At 30.3% G+C, this 21,117-nt stretch overlaps 3 protein-coding genes across 5 annotated transcripts; all 3 read left to right on the forward strand.

The window, feature by feature from the left end:
• Positions 1–7,344: 7,344 nt before the first annotated feature.
• On the forward strand, positions 7,345–14,109 carry LOC107011491 (auxin response factor 3). 3 transcript variants are annotated; one of them, XM_027914692.1, is made up of 12 exons: positions 7,345–7,622; positions 7,757–8,092; positions 8,257–8,313; positions 8,716–8,898; positions 9,019–9,103; positions 9,190–9,280; positions 9,354–9,518; positions 10,244–10,363; positions 10,480–10,555; positions 11,928–12,090; positions 12,251–13,432; positions 13,783–14,109. In XM_027914692.1, the coding sequence occupies exons 2-11, from the start codon at positions 7,766–7,768 to the stop codon at positions 13,228–13,230; spliced, it is 2,247 nt and encodes a 748-aa protein (XP_027770493.1). In that variant the 5' UTR covers positions 7,345–7,622; positions 7,757–7,765; the 3' UTR covers positions 13,231–13,432; positions 13,783–14,109. The 3 variants fall into 3 exon arrangements, with proteins under 3 accessions (XP_027770493.1, XP_015066501.1, XP_027770494.1); XM_027914693.1 differs by having other exon boundaries at positions 7,401–7,622; positions 8,719–8,898; positions 13,783–14,100; XM_015211015.2 differs by lacking the exon at positions 13,783–14,109 and having other exon boundaries at positions 12,251–13,527.
• A 939-nt stretch (positions 14,110–15,048) lies between these two features.
• LOC107010074 (MLO-like protein 2) lies at positions 15,049–19,398 on the forward strand. The gene is made up of 10 exons (XM_027914209.1): positions 15,049–15,100; positions 17,180–17,268; positions 17,413–17,487; positions 17,592–17,680; positions 17,759–17,808; positions 17,890–17,930; positions 18,326–18,499; positions 18,608–18,643; positions 18,814–18,942; positions 19,018–19,398. The coding sequence occupies exons 1-10, from the start codon at positions 15,049–15,051 to the stop codon at positions 19,312–19,314; spliced, it is 1,032 nt and encodes a 343-aa protein (XP_027770010.1). The 3' UTR covers positions 19,315–19,398.
• A 953-nt stretch (positions 19,399–20,351) lies between these two features.
• On the forward strand, positions 20,352–20,789 carry LOC107010075 (monothiol glutaredoxin-S9-like). The gene has a single exon (XM_015209340.1). It carries the CDS (start codon positions 20,352–20,354, stop codon positions 20,787–20,789), a length of 438 nt encoding a protein of 145 aa, XP_015064826.1.
• Positions 20,790–21,117: the final 328 nt, after the last annotated feature.

A 21,117-nucleotide genomic window follows, 5' to 3' on the forward strand; every position in this document is an offset into this window, starting at 1 on the left:
TCTAGCTTGGACTGGATCTTCTTCCTCATGTCTTGATGCCTTGAAGTTCCGGCATGGACTAGCTTTTGTTTATTTTAGCTTCTTAGAATACTCTTAGTTTAGTAATTTGATCATAGATGTTCTTGTGGTGATGACTTCCAGATTTTGGGGAATAATAGATGTTGAATTTTAGAAGTCATTGAATTGGTTTTTATTAATGAGTTTGAGTCTTCCGCATTACTTTCTGTTGATATTAAATTGAAATGTTAAGGTTTAGATTGGTTGGTTCGCTCACATAGGAGGGTAAGTGTGGGTGCCAGTCGCGGCCCGGTTTTGGGTCGTGACAATTACTGTTCTGAATTTGGATTATTTAACAAGCAATTTGAATGGTGCATAAGTAATCATTTTCACTTTTGTTTGTAAAAAAATCATCACCTCCTATAATTAGTGTTAGAGAAAAGTTCTTAAATAGACCATTACCATAAGCGACAAATTTAAACAACATTATCAAAAATTGGTCAAGGGCAACATAATGATAAGATTAAGATAAGATTTACGCTAAAATATGATAATTAAGTGTAACAAAATGATGACACCACCAATTGCCATTTTTTTTTTTTCATTTGGTTGATTTCCAAAATGGCACGCACACGTGAGCCCTACACTTTCATTATTTATCTATTGGTAAAAGGAGATCAACTTTTTGCATTTTATAATGTTTTCATTCTTTTGTTTATATCTTTTGTATAGAATATTCTAATTTCAATGTTAATTCATTGTTAGATCTTTCACTTTGTATTTTCGATGATGACGTAGTTTAAAAGATAAATTTATAAAGCATCTTGGATCAAGATGGGTAATATGTGTTATGCACTTGAATTATAATAAGTAGGCCGAATTCATAAACAGATCCCTAAACTTGTTGGGGTTTTCCCCTTACTTCAACTATGTCATTTTCCTATGGAATTATTAAACCACTCATAATTTGTTCCTTTTAAACATTGTTGGTTGATTTTGATAAGTTTTTCTATTGTAAATGTCTTCAATTGTGTTCGTATTGTAATGATTTTGATTGAAGGAATGAAGACAAACTGTGTGAATCTCATTTCTTTTCTAATGTGTTCAAATGGCTTGAAGTAAGACACAATTATTCTCGAATATTTTCACTAACAATTGGACTAATGAGTTTTGGACAACACGTGTATCCTCTATGAATACCCCTCACAAAATCTGATTCCACATCAACCAACGGTGTTTGTTTAAAAGAAACAAATTATCGATGGTTCAATGATTCAATAGAAAAATAGCATAGTTGAGGTACTTAAGGAAAAAAAATCCAACAAGTTTAGGGATCTGTTTATGCATTTAGCCTAATAAGTATGATAATAAAATTATTTTTTTTCCTGCAATGATAAAACGATAAATTTTACAAGGAGGACAGAATATCTAAAGGATATATTGTGACACTCATAACAAATAGTGAAAAATTGTCGATTAAAAAAGGGACTAATAGACTTCTATAGATTGATAAGTTTCATAACAAATAGTGAAAAACTGTCGATTAAAAAAGGGACTAATAGACTTCTATAGATTGATAAGTTTCTAAAAAAAATGTATACAATATGTGTCTTCCATGAATTTTACATTAGAATATGAAGTTTGACGAAATGAACTTGAATTGTGAGATTTAAATTTGGGGCTAATAAATCTTTACTTAATCCATTTTCCTCCTCCTACATTATGACACTTTGTTGACCTAGACATTAAGGCAATAAGTAGATAAAATAATTAATAATTGTTTTTAACTTTAAAAGTATATAAATAGAAGGAGGTGAAGGAAAATATTGTTTTTTTAAATCACAAGGTTAGAGTTTCTCTGGAATAAGATTTTTTTAATACTTTTAACTGTTAGTTATAATAACCTATTCGGCCAAACATTTGAAAACTAGAAATGTTTAATTTATTTTTAAAAATTAATTGGTTTTACTAATCTCTTGGAAATAAGTGATATTGAGTGATAGTATAAAAAAACAATAGTTATTTCTTTAAAATACTTCAAAATCTTGAGAAATCAGAGATTATTGCCCTAATATTGACAAAATCATTTTAAAAATTGATTAGTCAAAATATAAATTATTAACCTCCAAAAAAGTACTCTTTAAAAGAAGAAGAGTTCGAAAGTTTGGTATGCAGATATGGTCAACAATTTCAGTTTTAAATGCAAAATTATTTTATCCTCCATTTAATCGATTTCTTTATTTGAAAATTAGCAATTTTGTGATTAGTTCAAATATAGTTTGGTAAAAAATATCATTTATAGTCATTTTTATAAAAGTATCTTTTATTTTAAAATAAATTTCATAGATAGTATACAAACAATCATGATAAGCATACAATTCTAGATTCATACAATCGACAATTTAACTATACAATTTTAAATTTATACAATAAAAAAATCAAATAACAAAATTTTGCGAAATTATAGCCACCAGTAAAAATAATCAAAATTACAGCTATATCACCTATATTAACATAGCACTCCTATGTCTCTAACTAATTCACTTTTAAATTAACACACATATTAAAAAAATAATAATTAACATAATAATTTACCTCTATATTCCTATTAACTATGAAATGAATAAATTAAAAATCTTAATTTTAACTTTTTTAAAGTAATTAATTAAAAATTTAATAAATATTAAAAAGTTTTATCTACTAATTTATTAAAATGAATAAACAATTAAAAAATAACTTAAAAAAGAAAAAATACAAGTAACTCGGAACACATGAGTAACCAATATGAAGTGTAACGCGCGTGGGCGTGGTGTAAAAACTTTATCCAAACGAAGGATAAATGCGGAAATAAATTTTCTACGGTTAAGTTAACCCGTATTTGTTCGGGTTAGTATTTGGCGTACTAAAGTAAAGTCCAAACAGTGATTTGCTGGCTGTAGCCCCCACCTACTTTTCTTTTTGGATCACATATTCAATATGAGTAAATTTTTTTTAAAATTGTTAATAAACTTTTATAAACAAACTTAATTAATGAAATACATACTTTTATAATACTAAAGTATGTAAGCATTGTGACACTATTATTATTATATTTCAAAAAAATAATACTTATGCTAAATTAACTAGTTAAAGTAAAAAAAATTAACATTATAAAAAAAGATCAAGATTAATAAAGCCAAAATAATTTTAAGCTTCAATGAGTACAATAATATATAACACTATTTTTTTATTTTTTATTTTTGAAAAAAAATTACAAAACATAAAAAAAGAAAAATTTTATTAGAGCACGTGTTTAATTTTTGCATTGTTAAAGAGAATATGTCAGTTATAAATTTATAATATCTTTAGAAAGTTAATTGATGTCACAATTTTATTTTAGTACTCTTAATCTCTGACGAGTCCTAATTGGATTTGTGAATACGAATTTCATCAATAATTTATTTGTGCTAATTCTCAAAAACAGATACACTAGTGAACCAATAGATAGAACTCCTAATTATTTCTTTTTATTTAGTAATTAGTATATTAAGATAAAGAGTATTTGTTTCACTAAAGGAGTTTTCCATAAAAAAATTAAATTAGTTTTCTTAATTTTATTTATTTTAAGGTCTATTTTATATGAAACAAAAAAAAAATTAATAATAAATTTTGTTTAGTGATTTTACTAACACAAATTTCTAAGTTGAGTGATTTTATTGATATAAAATTTTTTAGTTGGGTGATTTTTTGATACAAAATAAATTTTAATGACTTTGTTAGATCAATTTATAAAGTTAAGTAATTTTTGTTGATATAAAAATCTAAGTTGAGTAATTTTTTTGATACAAAACAAACTTTAATGACTTTACATAATTCACATACTTTTAACGTAAAATTACCATTTGTTCATTATAAATTTATAATTATAGAAATTCTTCAAATTAATACAATAATATAAGCGATGATATATTAATTTGATGCGCAAAATACATTTATAATTAAGTAAGATACATTACACTTAATAAGTAATACACTAACATAATATACATTTTATACATGATACACTAACCTGATGCGTGAGATACATTAATATAATGCGCGAGACACATTAATTTAATTCGTGAAAATGTGATTTTTTGATAATTTGTAAAACTAATAGGAAATAATGATGATAAGAGAACTTAAATGTGATATTTCTATCATTTTTCCATATGTATATTAGAAAATCAAATAAATTTGGACTTATATTAAATAAATTTAAATTTATGTCGAACAAATTCAGATTGGCATTGAATAAATCTACATCTAAGGAAAAATGTTCCTTAATAATGATGAAATTCAAACATAAGATTTTTGATTAATAATAATAAAAATATTTATAGCTTCACTATTACCAATTTGGTGGTCCCCGCATACTCTAAATAATGAGTAATATGTTCCTTAGCAATTCAATTCAGTGAGCAGTGATGAAGGAAAAGTCATTGCCTTTTCTTTATTACTGTGAGACAACTATGTCCAGACTAGGGACAAGTTGACACAGCTACCCTTTTGGTATAAGTAATTATCAAAATTAGTACTTACAAATAAGTTATTTTCCCTTTATTTCTTTTGCCAAATTAAATATCTATGTGGACCACCTTAATTTTATGCTAAGGTTAAGGTCCTTTCTATACACATATTAAACCATTAGTAATCTCATAAATGAAATTAATAGAGTAATATACATGCAATTTTGTTTCTACTTATGAATTTAGAAAATAAAAATATTATTTTCAATAAAATCTTGACTCATACATAGTTTATAAATGAACGAGTTAGATCAAAGTTTTAATGAATTAAAAATAATTTGATTATAATCCATCTTCATGATAAATTCATATGTTCAGTGCATGCACTTCCTCCAAGTAACTAATTTTTCTTTTTTGATCTATGACATGTAGGGGTGTCAAATAAGCGGATTCGGTTGAAATTGGAAATATTATAATGGGTTGAATTGAAATTGGGTTGGATCTTTATCTGTCCAAGTTTACTTTGAGCTCAAATGGACTAAAAAATGGGTTGGGTCTTGACCCGCTCAATTTGATCCGATTGATGTCAATGAATTAATATATTGATATTTAATTTTTATAATCTTAATTTGAATTTTCGCTCAAGAATTTTTTGTTAAAAAAGTAACAAATAGATTGATAAATCCTAAAAGTGTTAAATAGATGATAAATAATATCTTCAATATTGAAAAATATCTTAGTAAAAAGTTTTAAAACGGGTTGAATTTGGAGATTGAATTAGGCTCAATTGAGAATTTTCTTCAAATGTGTTAAACTTGAGTTGGTTAATATTGAACTCAATTTACATTATCTTGAGTTCAACCCTTAAAAATTTGAACGGATTACATATGCTTGGATTTATTTTTGACAACCCTAATCACAGACATGTAAAATTCTCCGGTACAAATGAAAATGAATTATACAATTTAAAAGGAACTTACTAATAAATTAATATGCATGAAATGCAAGAGTAATTTTAGTACTTGCATTGTGTTTGGTATAATAAGACAAAATAATTTCCTTGTAAATTAATTTCAGAGTTATTTGAAATGGGAGAAAATTAAATGATATATGTTATTTATAATCGCAAGTACCCTTTCTCCTTCAGAAAGTATCTCAAATTTTATATAATTTGTATCACTAGCAATTTAATGTAAATATTGTTGTCATACTTTAATATTAAAAATTATTTACATACCCTATTCTGCACTTTCTACATTATCATAATTCATACGCCATTAATAACTTTTTTTGCTCTTTACACTCGATCAAACAATATCTAACATTTTCTTTAAAGGGAAAATAAATATATCTGCATAATAAAAACCTTATATTAGCATGTAATAAAATGAAAGAAATTTAAATAATAAAAAACTTAGTAAATATTGATCTCTTATTATATACACTAACAAAGAATTAACAACCAACAAAAATTTATAGCAAAACATTAAGAACCTTATACTAATCATATTTAATTATACATTAGCAATGAATTATAAGAAAATCCAGCTATATAGCAGAGATCTAGTGACGAATTAACTAGGAATTACTGACAAATTCAATAGCTAATTCCATATTTTCTTGCGGTGATATCGTCTAATAAAAGTTAAGAAAAAACAACTAACTATAAATGCTACTCTCCTAGGTTAAATGGAGAGTTTAGACACACATTTCATTCACACCTACCATAGAGGCCAGCCCCAATCTGTGTTTGAGACGTGTTAGCCATTATAGCTCACAAGAAAATAAGTGAATAATTGTACCATACTACACACTCATTATTAATTTTAATTTCTAGTAACCAAACTAGGGTCGACCAGTTGTAAATGAAATTAATGAACTAAAAATATCAATTAACCCTTTCGCCAAAATTTGCAATTTTCGACAAGGACAAATTGACATCTGATAAATGGTTCTCCTAATCTGCAATTTTATACCACATAAAATCTAATCCATGTAATTTTTTTTTCTATATAAAGTGGTGTACGAAAGAAAATTTCGTTATTCACTATACTTATTTTGGTTTTTAATTTAGTTTTATATTTATGTCTTGTAATTATTTTTGATGAAACGGTATGAGACAAGGTATCCGACAATATACTATTTATCTCTATTTTTTTTTTACTTACCAACATTGTTATAATGCTACAAAAAATTGGAATGATTGATGTTTACACACAACTTGCATATACATTCAAATAATGATATATAGACAAGAGACAATGTTAATTAGTAGTAGGTAAACTAATAATTTACATGAATTTATTTAAAATGTCAAATCTGCTTATATAACCAACATATATATTTTCAATAAGTTAACAAAATTGACTTGTTTAATAGGGAAATGGACATCGAAAAATGTATATTCTGCATGGGAAGTTGCTAATTATTTAGGAAATAAGTCATTCTATTTGTCTCAATGAATAACTTAATAATAAAGTACCTTAAAATCAACAAAAAAGCCCCAATTATTTTTGCTTGATTTGGTTAAAACCAAAAAAGAAATGAATAAAATATTATTGTGTCTGGAAATATAGAGTCAAATTTGAACCCAAAAAAAAATTAAATAATGTTAAACTGGACATGGTAGAGATTTGTTGATTAACAAGGGGACATATTAGACATCCCCCGAAAATACAGGGAGTCTTTTATACATTCCCCTTTACCCCTTCAGAATGAGCAGTCATTATCTGTATGATTATTATTATACATACAGTATCTTATATGTATAGATACAAAATCATACTGTATCTATAGGCTATACATACATAAGCATACATCTAATTATACAGTCATACTCCCACCCCACCCCACCCCCACCCTAGACCCAGCAGTTGCAGCGCTGCTCTAGCAGCTGCTGCAATTTGCAGGTTCATCTATACGTACAACTTTTTCTGTATCTATTTATGTGTTTATTTGTATATATATATATGTATATATATGTATATGTTGTGTGAGCTGTGAAGGACACTCACATAAAGTGTGATTTGATATGTAGAGAAAAAGCATTTCACTTTTTAGAGAGAGAAAGAAAAGAGAGAGAAAGAGAGGTCATCTTCTTTATGCAATGCGGTGAGTGCGCAGTTGAACTAGCAAAAGGTACTATCTGTGTTAATTACTCACTTTATTATTATGTCTATGTATTTATAGTTTATACATACATATATTTTTTTTGTGTGTATATATATATATATGTTTAGGAGTTCTGAAAATTTCTCTCTGTTTAATCTTAGGGTTTAAAGATGATGTGTGGACTTATTGATCTGAATACTGTGGATAACGATGATGCCGGAGAAGAAACGACGGCGCCGGTGTCATTGGATTCACCGGCGTCGTCGTCGGCGGCATCAGGAAGTTCGGATTTGACGTCGTCAACTACGCCAGCGGTGGCATCGGTGTGTATGGAGCTTTGGCATGCGTGTGCTGGACCGTTGATTTCGCTGCCGAAGAAAGGAAGCGCGGTTGTGTACCTACCTCAAGGTCACTTGGAACATTTATCTGAGTACCCGCCCATAGCCTCTAATCTCCCTCCTCATGTGTTCTGTCGCGTTGTAGATGTGAAGCTACAAGTGAGTGTACTTTTCCTCTGTTTACTGTCAATTTTGTTGAAAATTTGGGATCGATTGGTTGAACTGTTTGCCTGTTTAGCTTCCTCATGTTAGTGTTATTCCAGAGAATTGTGAATATTTGTTTAGTTACCTGGCGTTTGGTTGCTGTATGTGTTCAATTTCAGGCAGATGCGGTTACTGATGAGGTCTATGCACAAGTCTCACTAGTTCCTGACAATCAGGTATTATGTGCTTCCATTGTTTTCTGATTTTGATGTGCTTTTCTAGCTGCTTAAATTTAGTCCCTTTAGGTATAATTTGGCAATAGAAGCATTGTCATTTGATTTAGTCCGTTATAACCATGGCTATTTGAAGCCAAAGTTCCAGCTTTATTCAACCTGGAAATAAAGAGAAGAGAATGAGGCAAATATAAAATAATGTGGTTGTATAGGAAGGTGGTATTGTCATTAACTTTGATATGTCACTCTTATTAAAGTTTAGGCGGATGCAAGTTCTTATTGATTAAGTAATGATATATTGAAATGTTTGTGTATTATAATTTTATTTATGAACAAAATGTTCCGAAACTGTTGTTTTGTTGACTTCTTTTCATTGAGTTCATTGTAGTATTTTAAATTCCTTAGCAGATTGAGCAGAAATGGAAGGATGGAGACATTGATGCAGATACTGAAGAGGAGGAAATAGAAGGTGCTGGAAAATCAATAACACCACACATGTTCTGCAAAACTCTTACTGCATCGGATACCAGCACTCATGGTGGTTTCTCTGTCCCTCGGCGGGCAGCAGAAGATTGTTTTGCTCCCTTGGTAATGCTTTCTTGAAGCTAACTTCAATTGTAAATAGTAGATGAGAGTGCTTAGATGTCGTTGTATGGGTTTATACCATTTTAATGTCCGACTTACAGGAGCACATTTTTATTACTGCAGGATTACAGACAACAGAGGCCCTCGCAGGAGCTGGTAGCCAAAGATCTGCATGGTATAGAGTGGAAATTTCGGCATATCTATCGGGGTATGGAAAAATGCTACGCTTTGATACATGTGATTGAGAAAATGCTTGGTCTGTGTAGATGATGAATGAACTTTTTCTCACTGCAGGTCAGCCACGGCGGCATCTGCTCACTACAGGATGGAGTGCATTTGTAAACAAGAAGAAGCTTGTTTCTGGTGACGCTGTTCTTTTCTTGAGGTGTGAAAAGCTACATCTGGGAAGAAGTTAGCATTTTGTCATATTATTTCTCATGTTCCCATTATTTCTGTAGGACTGGTGATGGAGAGCTTAGGTTAGGAGTGAGACGAGCTGCCCAAGCAAAAACATGTTCTAGTTATCTGGCTCCTTGTAGCAAACCGTTGAATGTTAGTGGCATTGTAGATGCTGTTAACGTTATATCTAGCAGAAATGCCTTCAACATTTGTTACAACCCAAGGTATCCAATCTGTGAAAAAGAGATCTTAGCTTATGCTATTCCAATACTATTTTATTCAGATGTTCTATTAATTTCTTTATGCATGTGATGGTGTCCTTTTCTTATACTTTCACCCGCTTGTATATTTCAAAGCTGAATTTTTAAATGTTGTTCGACTGTCTGGATGTGAGTTGAAGTGCTACATGTGGATTGCAATGAGGGAAAACTATTTCTTCTTCGAGGTTTTAATCATTATCTTCTCTTACTCTATGCTAGAGTGCAGTCTAAAAACAATTGATTTTAGGGGGAACAGTAGAGTTTTCCATAAATAGACATGATATTGTTTTATGATGAAAGTGGAGGATGCTGTCACTTAGATATGGGAGTTTGGGTACCCCTCTACTGCATTTGAATGCGCTGGGTTCTGCTCGCTTACAACTTCCAAATGATGAATGTTTCTCTACAATTTAAATCAGTGACTTTTTCGGACAATCTACAAAGGATTACCATCAACACAATATTTGAAATGGAGTTCTTTATACTTCTCTATGAGATTGAGCTATTTATTGGCTTAGTTTGAGGTCCTATGAAGTCTCTGTAGCACCAGTATAATAAGTAGTTTGTTTTGATTTCTGAACTAAGTATGTTTACTTTGGTCTGTTTTGTAAGCGATTGCTTTCTATCCTAGAATCTACTTGTCCATCACAGTCCATTTTCTCTTAGTCCTTTGGATCTTTTTGTTTCAGGGGTAGCTCATCGGATTTCATTGTACCTTACCACAAATTCTCTAAGACTCTTGCACATCCCTTTTCAGCTGGAATGAGGTTTAAAATGCGTGTCGAAACAGAAGATGCAGCTGAGCAAAGGTTAGACTATACTTTAGTTTCTTTTTTGTGCGCTTTAGGATTGGTTCAAGATGTGGTCGTTTACACTTCTAGTGATTCAAAACACTGTACATCAATATCTGACGGGTATGTATCAGGTTCACTGGACTTGTTGTGGGAGTTAGCGATGTAGATCCAGTTCGATGGCCAGGTTCGAAATGGAGGTGCCTATTGGTATGCTTCCTGTCCTGCACTCCTTGTATTCTGATGGCATAAAGCTTAACCTAAATACACCACTTAAGTCTTAACATCTGGTTAAGTAATCGTAGATAGAGGACAAGTTCTTTTCTCACATAGGTGTTAAATGGTTGTTAGGTATGGGGGCTGATATTCTATTTGGTTGAGATAAATAGGACCTTGCTCCTGTTAACTAGTATCTGCTGTTTCATATATTGATAAAATGGAAGCAAGAATAGTCTGCATATGTAGATTTAGTTTTCTACGTAAGGGGTGTTTGCAGTTCGATTAATAAGTTTGTTTTTTGATGTTTAAGTCGTTTTTCCATTGCTTGGTTACCGTTGGATTTTTTCACTTTTTAAAATTATTTTTTGTTAGTCTTTTACTTTAATTCTGAAATACTCCTTCCGTTACTTTTACTCACCATTTGTTCTTAAAATTGATTTTCATTTTTACTTGTCACCTTTGACATATCAAGAAGAGACAATAATTTTTTTTCCATGTTTTACCCTCAATATTAAATACTTATTTTCCAAATCATTTTCTAAGGCATCATTTCATAAGAAATAGTTTGGTAAAATATTTATAATCCAAGTCAAACTGTGACAAGTAAAGTGAACGAAGGATGTATAAGATAATATACTTCTAAAGACGTTAGGTTGACCATATTCCAACATAATGCAACCAAATTCATTTAATGATTGATGAATACTTACATTTATCAAAAGAACTTGTAATAATAAATGAAGAAAAGATCTTTCTATAACTGTAGTATTTGTTATCACTTGTGAATATCTGGAGACTAGGTCTGGATATGCTCACATAGCTGCAAAATGTGATAATTTTCTCACAAGTGTTTTGCAACTTTTTTCAACTTAAGAATTTCCTTTATGAATTGTCTGATGGAATGATTTCACGAATAAATGTGAAACCTTTTTCTAAAACTGCCAAGTTTATTTTATACTTGCAAACAGTAAACCACAAGATTTGTTGTTTCAGAGTTTTTGTATTCATTTGTCAATATAATTACAACTACGGAAAATTCATGCATAAGTATCTCAACATTGAAATTACTACTGAATACTTTTTAGGACTATGTTTTTGATCACTTCTAGGTAAGTTCAATTTAATTTATTGAGGTCACTTACAGGTGTATAATTCTCCCCTTGGAATGTAATTTAACAGTCAGTTCTGCTTTCTTCATCCTTTATTAGTTGGCTAATGAAACCCCCCTCTGTTTTTTGACCAAACAAAGTGTTGATTTAGTTAGGCATCTTTAATAGTGGTTCTAATCTGAACAGTTGTTTTTCTGATGTCTCTAGAAACTTATTTTTTGCTCTATTAATGTGTTACTGAATGGATAATTCAGGTCAGATGGGATGATCTTGATGTTTCTAGACATAATAGGGTTTCACCATGGGAGATTGAGCCATCTGGTTCAGCTCCTGTGCCCAGCAGCTTGGTGATGCCTTCTGCTAAGAGGACCAGGGTTGGCTTTCCTATTTCAAAGGCAGATTTTCCAATTCCTAGAGGTTTCCCTTCATTCCCTCTCTCTCTCTCTCTCTTGAGCGCACACACAACACAACACGTGCATATAGAGACGCACTCACACATCTCATTTCTGCTTGAATTCTTCAGTAGTATGATGCTTCTGCAATGGTAATAACTAGTCTGTGCCTTCATTTCTGACAGAAGGAATTGCAGTATCAGACTTTGGGGAATCTTCTAGGTTCCAGAAGGTCTTGCAAGGTCAAGAAATTTTGAGGATGCATGCTCCTTATGGCGGACTTGATGCTCGGAGTCCTCGTCCAGCAGGCACAAGATGCTTTCCTGGTTTTCCTAGTTCTGGGATATCTAGAATGGGAAACAGCATCAGACCCCTGTTCGGTGACACTGACAAGTCCCATGAAAGCATTGGCTTTAGTGAATCTCTTCGATTCAATAAGGTCTTGCATGGTCAAGAAATTTTTACAAGCCCTCCTTATGGGAGAGCTCAAGCTGGTATCCAAATGCAGGAGAAAAGTAGGACCGGTATTTTTGTCGGTATTCAGGTTCCAAACCATGGAAACAGGTGGCCTGCTCCAAATCAGGATAATAACACTCCTTGCAAGTCAATTAATCCTGTCTCAGCATCATCACCACCTTCTACACTCAATTTTCAGCATCCGAGCCCTCCAGCATCAAAGTTCCAGGCTATGTTCAATCATAAACATGGGAAACATGATCTTGTTAACCAGGCTTCGTTAGATCTGTCTGAGAACTGTTGTAGGTATCTCTCATCTGGTTCACATACTGAGGACAGCAGTCGGAAGGAAGGTACTCAAGGAATCAGCTCGTTTGGTTTCTTAAAGGAGCAAAAGCAAACAGGACTTTCATATCTTTCTCTTGGGACACAGTCGTCATTCAAAGGCAATCAAAACTTAGTTTCCACTTGTAAAACTAGTTGCAGGATCTTCGGGTTCCCCTTGACCGAGAGTAAAATAAGTGCAACTAGAGCGGATACTCCCTCTGAAGCTGTATACTCACATGGTCTAGAAACTACATTTCTCCCTTCCGGTGATGGAAAGTTGCAGCCGGGGCCACCATTGATGACTAACGTTGTGGGAACAAATTTTACCAAAGTAAATGACCTCTATGCAGCAAGAGATGTGCTTCTTGATATTGCTCTGTAGCAGGTGTTTGTTGTGAGGTTGTGCTAGAATATGTAGACTGAAGGATGTGTGTGCAGCATTATTGATTATTAGATTTTAGTTGGTGTTGTAATCTTCTGGCCGTTGAGTGCGCAAGCATTTGGTTGCCAGTAGAATGCTTATCCAGAGATGAGAATTGAGAGTTTTTAATGAAGATTGATACCGTTGAGGAACATATGTTCTTGTAAGTACCTGCACTACAAATTTCACTGATCTACTTTCATATATTATCAATGCATAATTTCATGAAAGTTTCAATAAATAATTACTTTTTGTTTATCGGGGGAGCACAGCTGTAGATAACCTGAAGTTTAACTTTTGATTGAATACTAAAGGTTCACTCTATGAGAAGAAATTTAACTCTGTTTTCAGTGAGATTCTGTTTGAATACTCTCTGACCCAGTTTGGTTTTCCAGGGGCTGAGGTCTTGTTATTTTCCAGCACTCTTTAGCAGTTTCTTGGTTTCAGTTCCTTAATTTTGCTTTTGATAACGTGGGTTCAGAGCATGACTTTATGGGTTGTTTCACATTGCAGGAAAAGTTGGTGTATGTGTTCCTGTGACGCTGATGTACTATGTAACAATTGGAAGTTGTGTTTGCTGCATCAAAGATGTCTGTATGATAATTGTACTCTGCTTGAGATGACTTTTGTATTTGTAGATTTACCTAGTCTAGATTTGCTGTGAACTAACTCAAGCTCCTGTAAATCGGTAAGTTTGTTGTAGGAGCTCTCATCTCAGGAACACAATACTGTACTGAATATTTTAAGGAATTGTCATGTATATTCCTGCAATTAAACAGGCTGAACATAGTTTCCTGTTTGTTATTTGATAATCAATCCTGCATCCCTTGATTTTCTCTACTGTATTATTATACGTCTCTAAATGTGGTGGATAAAACCAATTATTAGAATCAAATTTTTGAAAAGTTTTTTGTTGGGTGATTAGTATAATATACATCCATCTTGCATTTGATGTTTGTTACGTAAAATTCGTGTGGCACCAAAAGATTGAGCTCTTACAAATAATATATTAGGCTTGAAAAAGTGGAGGAGTTGGTGTCTGATATTCTTTACTACGCTTGCTACAGTGGGAGTGAATTTGGTCTTTGCAAATGTCCATTTCCATGTCACAGAAAACGAGACCGAGAATATTGTAGAACTTCTCAACAACGTCATGGCCTTCGTATATTATTTGGTTTACATCTTTTGACTCAATTGCCATAATACTGACATTTTCTCTCTTTCATTAAATTCCTAAACAAAGAGAGATCTTTACCCTGAGAAAATCAGACACATCATATATTATATGGCTGCTTCAAACAACAGTAGTGTCATAACTCTTGAGACAACACCAACATGGGCTATTGCTGTTGTGTGTTTCATTTTATTTACTATTTCCATTCTTATAGAACACGTCCTTCATCTCTTAGCTAAGGTATTTTTGCATGAGACTGTTTTCACGTCTTGGATTTATAACCTCTACTAGTTACACGACAAACAACACTTACTATTGTTGGTTAGGAACCAACTTCAAATTTTGATTGGTTTTGAATACACCACTACATATATTATCACTAATTTGATAACTATGTAGAGAATAATCAAATTCCAAACATCATTTTAAAACCAACAGTAACAAAGAAGTAGGGAAATCGAAATCGAAGTCTTATATTTGAACATTATTATTTTTGCAAGTGATTGTCAGTCTTGTAGACAATTTGGCAACTATTGAATATGTAGCTTGAGTTGGACATTGATCATATGTATGTTATTTTTTTTGGTAAATGGTCAGATGAGAAGATGGAAATTTTGGAGGCAGAAACAACCACCTTAGATTATCAATTTTCACATGGTAAGCTGTCACATCCTCCTGTGGTAAATAAGTAATGTTTTAGGTTTGGACAAGAAAATCACTTGCTCTAAAAAATTAACAGGGATTAGAAATTTGGCAAGGGCAATTTAGAAATAAAGAATTAAATATCTTTTTTACTTAAAATATTAATTATTTAGAATTATTCTTTCCGTTCCTATTTACTTGTCGTTCTTATTAAAAATTATTTTTTCACAAAATCAATACATAAATGACATTAAGTATTCCATATTACCTATTAGCTTTGAAAGTATATACCGTTTGACCAATATAAAAAGACTTATTTAATAAGTAATTCATGTTCATTTGTCAAATTAGCTAATCAAAGTAAATTAGTTCATGTTTATTTATTGAAAACTTGAGTTCAAATGAATAATACTAAATAAGGATATAGTGATAAACTAATATGGTTACTTAATTGAGAGGGGAAGCCTAAATTATTATATATCAATATTAAAATTATTATAATCTCACAATCTTAGCAACATATTATCTTATTCATAAATATAGAAAAAAAAGTCTTTTTCCTATTTTTTTTACGTAGGATTTTTTTTTTCCGTTTATATAATATTTTTATTATAATCTTTTGTTAACAACATATTGATCCGTGATTAATAAATTACCTAGAGATAATCAAATCATTTGAACAAACCAATTTCAATTTCATAATAAGATTATGAATACGGTGATACCAGTACATACGGTAGGTTATTATAGTTTCTATACTTCTATTCAGTTAATTATTCTTTTAAATTAGATAAAAAAGATTATTTAAAATAAAATTAAAAATAACCTTACGTATAAAAGAAATTTAGGAAGAGAATTTTTTTCCCTATATTTATGGACAAGATAATATGTTGCTAAGATAGTGATATTATAATAATTTTTAATACTTAATATATAATGTTTTTATTAATTAAATCATGGTTAGAGATTTACTTTGGAAATTAAATTTTAACTATTTGTTTTGACCTATGCCATGTGTCACTAATCAAATAGGAACTTAGAAAAAATGGAGAGAAGAAAAAATGGAGAGGAGCCGGATTCATTAATAAATGATTAGAAATAATTAAAAAAAGAAAAAGTACACAGATAATTAGAAACGGGAGAGTAACAACTAAATAAGAATGGAGGGAGTACTGTTTAGAGGTTAAAACATCAATTATTCATGTCGTCTATCCATGCTGTAGGGACATTTATTTCTTGTCTCAATTAAACACATTATTATATGAACAATTATTATGTCCTAAGATATAGGCTTAATAAGGAAAATGTTTCATGAAAATAGATGCAAGTTAGCTGTACCATAAACGAGTATTTTTTTTTATATGTCCACTTTTACTTTATATTAATTTTTCTTAGAGTCAAACTATAATAATTTTGACTGAGTTTACGAAATATTTTTTTATCATATTGATATGTAAAATCTTGTAATTATAGTACTTTTTGTATATAGTTTTTGAATGTCTAAATTTTTTGTTTAAAATATAAAATTATATAATCTAATTTAACTTTGAAAATTACTTAAATTTGACTTTCGAAAAATACAACACGACAATTAAGAGTGGACAGAAGGAGTTTTACTAAACAAATTTTAATCTATTATAGTATGTTTCTTTATAATTTTTTTAATTCTACTTATTATATAGAGAGTAGACTTATATATAAGGTGATTTGTAATTGTATTTCAATGATATGATTATCTAAATATGTACATAGAAATTTAAAACTCTGAACTTTCAACATATATAATAATGACAATTTCAAACAAAGACGTGAGGGTGTTCTTTTTTTGTCATGTTTGGTTTAGTTCGTTTAAACATTTCTTTTCATTTTGATTATTTTTTTAATTTCAACTTTTTATATATGTTTAGGATTTTGGCATATTTGAATATATCTTTAATTTTTTATCATAAATTCAAAAAATCTCTTTCCTTTCATAAATTCCATATCAAAATCATAATATACACATTGAAACAAAAGAAATCACAATTTTTTATATTGATAATAAACAAAATCTTCCATTTTTTAATTGGTGTCTAATTATTTAATGTTTTATAGATCCAAGGAGGTTTCAACTAATTCATCAAACATCATTCGGAAAGAGGCATCTCAATTTTTGGAGCGAACACCGCTTTCTACGTTTCCCAGTAAGTAACTAACTTAATTTTGTCTGTTCTGATATTATGTTAAAGTGTGTAATCATCTCATTTAAAAGTTTAAATTATTAAAAATAACATTTTAATTATTTAATTATATTTTCAATCGTACTTTTACTTTTTTGTGCTAGCCAGGTTTGTTTGTTGAGGCAATTTTATGGATCAGTATATAAAGTAGACTACTTAACTCTCCGGCATGGATTCATAATGGTATTTACAAAACCTTTTTTTTTCTTTTTTTAATGTATGATGAATTAATTACAATATGTGAGATTAAGGCATATACTTACTTCTCTTTAATTTTTATTAATTAGGCACATTTTGCTGAAGGAACAGAGTTTGATTTTCACAAGTATATAAGAAGAGCTTTAGATAAAGATTTTAAAGTTGAAGTTGGAGTTAGGTAACTTTGTTATATATGTGGAAAAATGCATTTTTCACAATTTAATTAAGTAGCTAATTACATTTTTTTTTGATGCAGCCCATGGATTTGGACCTTTTCTATGCTCTTCATATTCTTCAATGCAAATGGTAAATATTGTAACAATTGTGACAAAATTGTCACCAAAATTTATTAGTATATTATTAATTTTCATTTGTTTATTTTTGTAGTGTTCCATAGCACCTATTGGCTTCCTTTCATTCCTCTAGCGGTAAGCAAATTTTATTCAAAGGAAAAAAAAAAAACTGTCTATAAATGAAAATTATCAGTGTCAGGATCTTAGTAGCTCAATTGATTGACTATCTGAATTTCACATTATTTAAAGATTTGACTCTCCACCTTTGTAATTTTCTTCCCTAATAAATCCCCTTCTGATCCCCTACTTACCCTTTATGTAATTAAAAATTAGTGACTAGATATATAAAGGGATAAGGCATTAGTACAAGTAAACTATGATTCATATCTTAACTTAATTCGGATCCTATTATCTTTTGAACTCAATTTTTCTATATTTTTATACACCTTTTGTGCTAACATGACACATCTAACCAGATAAAGTTGGCTTATCCCAACATGTGTGGTCTTTTTCCTATGAAATAAACACAGATGTTGGTGGCTGTTGGAACAAAATTACAAGGCATAATTACAAAAATGTGTTTGGAGAGCAATTATAAGTCAAGTGTTATTAGAGGAAATTTAGTGGTTAAACCTGATGATCAATTCTTTTGGTTTGGAAAACCCAAACTTCTTCTTCATCTCATGCATTTCATCCTCTTTCAGGTACTACTATTTTATACCTACTTAATTTTCACCTTTATTATTCACTTCTATATATGTATATATTAATTCATTTCAATTTGTTGTTTTTCGAAAAAAAAAAATCTTCAGAACTCGTTTCAGTTGGCATTTTTTACATGGACAACGGTAAGCGTTATGATTTTATGTTATTTATATAAGCTATTGAATCCCCTTGACATATATGAATTGAAGATCGAACTTACTTATCAAATATTATTTTAACAAATATCAAACTTAATTAGCATTTTAAATAAGATTCTTAACTAATTTGTTGTTTTTAATTGTTATTTGAACAGTACAATTATGGGTTAAATTCTTGCTTCCACCATAAAACAGTAGATATTGTGACAAGGCTTGTTATGGGAGTGCTTGTTCATTTTCTCTGTGGATATGTCACATTGACTTTATATGCTCTCCTTACTCAGGTTCATACATATATAAAATTATAAAATATTATTTTTTCGATTCGATTTAATGGTATATACCTTTTTTTTTAACAGATGGGAACCAAAATTAAAAATAGTGTCTTGACTGATGAAATAATTAGTGGGCTAAAAAGATGGCAAGAAAAAGCAAAGAAAAAATTGGCTAAAAGAAGCAATTACTTGTTAGCACAAAATTCATTATCTTTAAATATTTCACCATCTTTTAAAACTTCATTGGATGTTACATATTTATCAACCGATACTGAAAATGATGGAGAAAATGTAGATGATCAGAGACAAATTCAGCAACACATAGAATTTGGATCTTTTGGTGGATTTCACTTGAGTACATCTACAGCAGCACAACACTAGAATGTTTATAGTATAATTTTTTAGAGGCGAATTCAGAATTTAAAGTATATATATATTTAAAATGAACGCGACTTTATTATTTGTAAATAATCTATCATTGAGCGACAACCATAGATTGTATGGAGGGAAAGCGATCTTATTATTTTTAGTATCTAATGATAATTTTATATAACATATAAAATATATTTATGATAATGTTTTGATTAGATTCCTCGCAAGTGAATTTGGACTACATATCATTTAAAAAAATTTTTATGGGCCGAAATGAGTTGAACTTATAAAATGAGCTTTTACTTTACTAATAAATAGGTAGGTAAATAACTCATCCAAACTTTGAATGATTTGAGTTTGATGTTGTCATTCCTAATTTCAATTTATGTGAAATAATTTTTTTATTAGTATGTTTTAAAATGAATGACACTTTTTTAATTATTAAAAACAATTAACTTTAGAATTTTCCTTTTAATGAAATAATTTTTACAGAAATAATTAGTGTATATGTTAAATCACGTACTTCAAAAGTCTTATTTATTATTATAATTTTTATAGCTAATCCAACAATTCCACAAATTGAGACAGAAAAAATATTGAGTTACAATAACTTTTTATACATTGTATATAATCATTGTTGAAAGGTAATTTTAAACATAATTTAGAATGAAAAATAGATCGACTGATTTTTAGTCTTCATGTGTTTCGGCGTATAGTCTCGGACAAGTAAAAAAATCAAACCATAAAAACCAAATTAATTATATTTACGTATAAGGCTATCAAATTACTTAATTCAAAAAAATTGAAAAATCATCACAAAAACTCCTTTATTTATTTTCTGTTATAGCAAGCAATTGCGTAAGTATACATATATAGTTAAAGAAATACCATAAATGAAAAATGAGGAAGTCAAACTGAATTAAAAGTAGTTAGTTACTAAGTAAGATTATATGAAGTCGATTACGCCATTTATTACTTGTTACTTGTAACGCCTCTATATATTTCACTTTTTTTTTTACATTACTCACTCACTACCTTTTGATATCATGCATAGAACAACTTCCCACCGAAGCGGAGGTGGATCTAGTAGATCCACTAATCGCAAATCACCATCACCATCACCACCACCACCTCCTCCCCGTGATCAAAGCAAAAAAAATGTGAGAAAAACGGGGATTTTAAAGGTGGTGGCGGAGAATCCACTTGTAATAGTGGCCGTGCGTGGATGCTTCATGTGTGTGACTGTGAATGGTTTGGTGCAAAGACTTGGTGTAAATCCAAAGATCGTAGAGGTAGAGGAGGTGAAGAAAATCGCGATTTTAGTGAAGTTATCGCAGATTGAGGGAAGCGACGGAGGACCGTGGGAGTTGCCGGCGGTGTATGTTGGTGGGAAGCTGTTGGGAGGTGTTGATAAAGTAATGGAGGCTCATGTTAAGGGTGAATTTGTTCCCATGCTTAGGGCAGCTGGAGCCTTATGGCTTTGAAAATTTCTGTTTTCTTTTTGTGGACAAGTGGCAATTCAAATGTACTTGCTTATAACTTAATGTGGTAGTAATATTTTTATGTAAGAAAATCAAAAGCCCTAATTTTACTGATTTCATATCATCAATAATATATAATAAAATGGTAGTGCAATGTAAACATCTTTGTATTTTGTTTTATCGAAAAAATGATTTCGAGAAGAGTTCGTTTTATTTTAAAGGTATTTTTGACTTTTAGGAGTCGCCACTTAATTTTTTAAGAAAAATCAAGAAAACTTATTTCCAAAACAACTTAAACAGAAAAATTTGTTTTGAAAATGTTTTTAAGGGT

Source organism: Solanum pennellii, chromosome 2, assembly GCF_001406875.1.
Source record: "Solanum pennellii chromosome 2, SPENNV200".
Classification (NCBI taxonomy): Eukaryota; Viridiplantae; Streptophyta; class Magnoliopsida; order Solanales; family Solanaceae; genus Solanum; species Solanum pennellii.

Excerpts from the sequence above, each read along its gene's own strand:
- LOC107011491 (XM_027914692.1), top strand. The coding sequence starts at position 7,766 with ATGATGTGTGGACTTATTGATCTGAATACTGTGGATAACGATGATGCC. Across the intron at positions 8,314-8,715 it reads CACTAGTTCCTGACAATCAG|CAGATTGAGCAGAAATGGAA; the intron begins GTATTATGTGCT and ends TAAATTCCTTAG. Across the intron at positions 12,091-12,250 it reads AGATTTTCCAATTCCTAGAG|AAGGAATTGCAGTATCAGAC; the intron begins GTTTCCCTTCAT and ends CATTTCTGACAG.
- LOC107010074 (XM_027914209.1), top strand. The coding sequence starts at position 15,049 with ATGGAAATTTTGGAGGCAGAAACAACCACCTTAGATTATCAATTTTCA. Across the intron at positions 17,809-17,889 it reads CATATTCTTCAATGCAAATG|TGTTCCATAGCACCTATTGG; the intron begins GTAAATATTGTA and ends TTATTTTTGTAG. Across the intron at positions 18,644-18,813 it reads CATTTTTTACATGGACAACG|TACAATTATGGGTTAAATTC; the intron begins GTAAGCGTTATG and ends TTATTTGAACAG.
- LOC107010075 (XM_015209340.1), top strand. The coding sequence starts at position 20,352 with ATGCATAGAACAACTTCCCACCGAAGCGGAGGTGGATCTAGTAGATCC.